Source organism: Xiphophorus maculatus, chromosome 24 (assembly GCF_002775205.1).
Source record: "Xiphophorus maculatus strain JP 163 A chromosome 24, X_maculatus-5.0-male, whole genome shotgun sequence".
NCBI classification, from domain to species: domain Eukaryota; kingdom Metazoa; phylum Chordata; class Actinopteri; order Cyprinodontiformes; family Poeciliidae; genus Xiphophorus; species Xiphophorus maculatus.
This window is the reverse complement of record NC_036466.1, coordinates 7,718,694-7,724,693: the sequence shown is the minus strand read 5'-3', so window position 1 is coordinate 7,724,693 and position 6,000 is coordinate 7,718,694. Positions and strand designations below refer to the sequence as shown.

Sequence of the window (6,000 nt, the reverse complement as noted above, 5' to 3'; positions counted from 1 at the left end):
CATCATTTAGCTTGCTGCCTTTATTTATTTGCCTTGACATATACTGTCGATGTCTACCCAATTTGGGCAACAGTCTGAGAGGAATCATATTGGATTTATTCACCTTTCAAATTCACATAATTTCAAAAGCAGTATCATGATGAATTCCTGAAAACTGCCACCGGGAAGCTGCCAGGGATGCATAATGTCCTATAACAAGTTATATCAACGATAAAGTACAGACAGGAAATTGAATTTACTGACAGATAAGGGGGCCTACACTTATTTGTCTCCGTCATCTGCAGAGATCGGTTTGGGTGTTAACCAGTTTGAAATTATGAGAGGGCAACAAAGGTCCTTTTGTCTTGCCACCCACAGAAGTGTGTGTTTAATATGTTTCCAAACATGGAGGTGCTTGCAGCGTGTGCCTTATGGGGGCACGCTGCAAGCAGTTATCAAAGAAACTTTGACTAAAAGTTGCCTGATTAAGTTGACGGCTTTGCACTGAGAGCAAGATAGACACTTTTTTTTTAAAACTTCTATATCAAATTGTCTATATCAGGTCTTCTTCTAGTCTATGCAATGCTATGCCAGTGAGAATCCCTTAGGAATGTTTTAATCTTCTCTTGCTCCACTTGAATATGCCAGATTAAATTGCTCCATGCTCACTAAACAGATGTTTATATATAGAAATTGCAAGTTTAGTGACTTGAACCTCATAAGGCGTTAGGTATAGACTCTGGTGCAGTCTGAAAAATACAAGATTGGATTTAAACACTTTCCAAATCTGGGTAAAAAGTTTTGAAAAATATTTGTTTTAGCAGATTATATGATATATCCCATTTGCAAAAAGCTTCATCTATCCATACATCTATCCTATTTAAAGTCTGATCACTGCATAAACATTGACTATAAAATCATACTAAACATTTATTTCCATATGTCTATATGGGCTAAAAACTGATGAAGAGTCTATTGACACTACCAAAATATTTCATGTTAACATGAAACATTTGTAGGTAGATTTTTCTATTCTAGCCAAGGAAATCAACACGATTTCTTTATTTTTGAGTGATCTACAATTAACCGATACTTTCATGTAAAACCGATTTTATCCAGAAAGCTCTGAAAATCAGCCACTGTCCCCTTTGCTCAGACCCACCAGGTCACGTCTGCACGCGCAAAGTTAGCAGTGGTCTCCCCACTATTGTGATATTAGCAACTTTGCTGTATTTAGCGACTTTTCTGAACCTGTCTATGATTTTCTTTTTTGTTTAAACGAAAAGTAACAAATCTAGCAACTTTTTTTCTGTTTTATTGGTATGTTATTGTTAATGGTTTAAAAAAATTGGTATTGACAGGTCAGGCTTTTTAAGGATCTGTGATTGTGATCGGCCAGAAAAGTGCAATCGGTGCACCCCTGATTTTCCTACTTTATTCCGTGACCATAGGGATGACACTGAAAACAAATGGATGTTTTAGGGATTTTTTCAAGCTTTTTCCTTACTGATTTTCTTGTCAGTGTTGTTGCTTTGTCATAAAACAGTTTCCCCTTTTTTAATCTTAAGATTGGAGGCCGTCTGTGGAGGCAGAAGATATCAGTCGATAACTAATAGGCTTTTAGAATACATTTTCTTCCATCAGTTTATATGACCCTTCAGACATTCGTCTAATCTCCACTTACTACTTTTCTTTTCTGACGTGTGAATGTGATAGCGCTGTTGAATGGTAGTATCATTAGCATTCATACTAAAGGCAATGGAGAAAAATGTCCTCTGCTCCAACTCATTTGCATTCACAGGAAGTCCATCAGAACCACTGAGGTTTGTTTGGTAGATGGGTATTTAGCCACTTGTGGCACCAGGCCAATGAACGCAACATTTTGTCAAAGCTGGACCATCTGTGCACTGAAACACATTTAGCTGATGATATGAGAAAGACGATGGAGTCCAGATAAAATTAAAAAGATTAGCTTTATCGGAAGTAAATGGAGTTTTAACCATTTTAAAGGTCATGCAAAGTCAAATATTACTATGGGATTTTTTTTTTCTTGTTTTGTTTTTAGAGAGAACCTGTTATGAATCTCTTCTTCCCATTCTGCCGAATCAGCTTTCTTTAACCCAACACCGCTCTATCATTCACTGTCCATTTCTCTAAGTTACATTCTCTTCACAGCCAAGACACTTTTCCTCCTGGTTGTCCCCTCGTCCACCGCTTATTCCTCATTTCAAACCATCGGTACCCCACATCCCCTTCTGCCTCCGTATCCTTGCAGCCCAGATGAACAGAGGACAGAGCCACAGCCAGAGAGCATCCGTCATCCATCCGGTCTGATCCTCCCTCTCAACCCCCCTTACCCAGTCCTCCCACCCTGCCGCAGCTACGATCGCTACACTTCCCCGTGCTCTGGGATGTGGAGCACATACAGAGCGCTCTCTGCAGCCTCAGTCATCCAGGAGTAGAGAGGCAGGAAGGGCTGCCTTTTCCTGGACAGAGCAGAGAGGTGAAGATAACTCCTGCTGTCTCTGTCATCACTTTGGAAGAGTGATGACAGAGAAACGGGACTGTCCGTCTGCCGGACCGAGCGACGCGTTGGTTCATTCTCGCTTCCATTTCAGTTCATTTTCATGAATGCAAAGCAATTTCCGTATTCAGCAGACTTCTGTTGACTCCAGATGTGGATCCGGGCTGGCACTGGATTGTTTTTGGTCGTAAAATGTTGAAGGGATTCAGATGTGGATTAGAATGCTAATGAGGAGCACCTAAGCTTTGGGACGCAGAGCTCCGTAACAGGAGCATATGGACATGTTTGGCTTCTCCAAAAAGCCAAAACAGTCCGGGTGAGTGCATGCATGAATTTTTAAAACATTTTTAGAAGCTTAAAGTGCTTTTTATAGTATTTCACACTAATTACAATCAGGAAAATTAATATCTTGAATGCATTTCTTAATAACCCTTCCTCCCCCCAATTTTATTAATGATCTGGGTTTATTTTTCACAAAAGAAGAGAAGAAAAGTCACCTGTGATCATTTGCATGATTTATTCAAGGCAACCTCAGTTTAAAATTGTATATTTCTTCACATCTGTACTATATCTAAAAAGTTCACCATAAGATGAAGAAACCTGAAGTGTAGGAAACAGCTTTGACATCAGATAAAGGCAGCAGACCAGTACCTGTTAATGATGACACTGTTACTGAAAATACAAGGTTGTTTGAAGATGGTGGGGATGAATCCCTCTTGAGACGTTTTCACCTCTACTTACGGTGGTGTGGAAAATATTTGCCCACAATAGATTTCTTCTATTTTGCTTGATTTTACTGGTTGCTGTAACTCTTTTCAGACCGATAAAGTTAAATGATTTTGTTTCTCTTCTGCTTTTTAATTTCCTTTAATCATTGAGAGTTGCTTTTGAGATCTTTTAACTTACCTTAACCCGTCACTGAGGACTTTCCCTAGTTGATGGATCCTGTCTGTTGATGAAGTCTGCTGTCTTGTGGAACGTCCTCAAGGATAATATCTAGTCATCAGTTTGACATTAAACTCAAGTACACTTGGGTTATGCAGCAGAATTAGAATTTTGTGGTAAGAAGTTTTACATTCTTAAATATCACTGATTTTTTGTTTGGTTTAGATCATTTTTATTCTCTTTGTTTTTGATGCTGTGCAGCTGGAAGGATTTTTGCGCTTACTTTTTAATTTTTGTACAATTGTTACAATGCATAACCGTAACAACAATGTTTTGTTTTTACAACTGGGAATAGTTGCTTAATATCTCAGAAGCTCAAATATTATTTGAACTCCAGTCTCAAATCCCTGCAGAGTTGGTAATGGAATAGCGTCTTTGCTGGCCATAAAGTCAGCTGTTAATGCGTCATGACAGTCATGGGACTGTCATACATCAACAGTCTTAAGTCAGAGGCCTCTTCAGATTTGTTGAAAGACTGACTGCTTTCAGAGATCCTTCCTGCCCACAGCATCAGCATCCAAAGCGACTCTTTGAACATGTGTGGATGATATGAGTTAAGATATTTAGATTCCCTTTTAAATATTTTATATATGGTTACAATAAAAGATTGCTTTATGAAGGTTTAGTTCCAAAAGTTTTATCTGTTACAGAAAATAGTTTTTTTAACTTTTTTTTTATTTTAAAAGCTCATTGTGATCACAGTATGAAGTGATTCTCACCCACTTTTTCCTGTGGAAACGGTCAGAGTGATAAGTTCCCCCCCAAACGGCACATAAAATGGAAAACCATATCATATTGATATAGATGACAGCATCGCACTGAGAACAGTAGAAGATGTACTCACATCATTCCTTCTTATGATATCTCATTTGCATTAATAGCTGCAATTTCTATGCAGAAGTGCTTCCCCAACCCTTGTTTTTCTCAATTGAAAGCAATTCCAGTTTTTGTTGTTGTTGTTGTTATGTGTGTTAGCCATGCAGAAGATTCCCAAACCCACTTTTACATGACACTCTTTATCTAGAATTTTGCAGTCCCAGACAGCTGGTGTGCATCTCTAGCATGTCATGATGACGGTTTGTAACTTGGTGTACAAGCACAAACTGATATGTAGGCATCAAAAAGAACTTTATGATCACAATTCTACAGTGGAAATGAATCATTCATCATAAAATGGGAAATTAAACAGCTCCAGCAACTGTTTCGTCTTCTGCTAATTCTAATAGTGGAAAATGTTGACATTTGTTGATTCACGTATGGCTTAGTTTCAAGAAAATCAATCCAGTCCGTCTCGTTGAAGATGCCAGTCTATGAGTCCTAAAGACACAGTAACTGTATCAGCTTCTGCTGTGTGGGGCATTTCTTGGCTTCATTGTGTTGGCTTTTGGCAGGGAAACTAGCCAGCACTGCTTGTTTGTGTTCAGTGTATTGGGTTTCAGCAATGTGTGCCAAATGCATGTTGCTACTTCTGAGGGCAGAGCTCCATTGTACCAAGAGCCATATGACAATGCTTGGGATTATAATGCACTATTAAGCTAATATATTTGGAGTTAAATTACATTTTCAACATTGGTAATGTCAAATAAAATCAAGTAAAATGTCTATTTTGTAGCTCAAGGACTGAGTGTTAAAACTGGTCTTTCTGAAGTGGAATTGGATGATGTCCATTAAATAAAATATGACATACTCAAGTGATTCTTACCAGAATGTGTACTTTGTTTACACCCGGCTAGTTTCAGGTAGTTATTATGGTAGAAGTCACCATAAGAAAATGGATCTACTGTAATATTATGATTTGGACATGGTCAGAAACAATACTCATGTAGATTATGGGATTCAAATTATTCTGATTAGGTCATCAAAGTCTGCCAAGAATATCCCATATCTTTATACCACTACCAACCTGATCTATCATTGACCAGCCACATTTTCTTATTTTTAGCTGTAATCCTTCTGCTTAAAGGTTGAACATGTTTTCAGTCAGAGATGGTATTTTGATCTCCTTGGCCTTAGAAAGTATTTATGAGTTACTGTTGCCTTTCTATTACCTCGAACCAGTGTGCCTATTCTCGGCTGACATCAACGAGACATTTTTGCTCACAAAACTGCCTCTTAGTGGAAATTTTCTCTATTTTAGGACCATTCTCTGTAAACCTGCAAGATAGTTGTGAAAATTCCAGCAGATCAGCAGTTTCTTTAAAAACCACGCCATGTTTATTCACTTAAATCCCCCAACTTTCTAGATCGATGCTTGATTTAAGCTCTGTATGCTGCTTTCTTTAGAGTTTTTTCTCGGTGTGGAGAAAAAAAAAGATTTTTCCAGTGATTTTATTTAATCGGTTTTTATATCTTTTTTATATATATATATATATATATATATATATATATATATATATATATATATATATATATATATATATATATATATATATATATATATATATATATATATATCTTTATGACCTTTACTATTTTTATTTTTTATTATTATTTTTGTCTTGTTAGAAAAAGTTGACGTCTCTGGCATTGTCTGAGCTTTATCTGAATGTCTG

At 37.3% G+C, this 6,000-nt stretch overlaps 1 protein-coding gene across 1 annotated transcript in view; it reads left to right on the top strand.

Annotated features, from left to right (window-relative positions):
* The first annotated feature begins 2,368 nt into the window (after positions 1 to 2,368).
* LOC102234188 (FERM and PDZ domain-containing protein 4) overlaps positions 2,369 to 6,000 on the top strand; it is a 38,833-nt gene continuing 35,201 nt past the window's right edge. Inside the window, exon 1 of the mRNA XM_023329175.1 lies at positions 2,369 to 2,819. Coding sequence (XP_023184943.1) covers positions 2,779 to 2,819 — 41 coding nt within the window. The 5' untranslated portion in view covers positions 2,369 to 2,778. The remainder of the gene's footprint in view (positions 2,820 to 6,000) is intronic.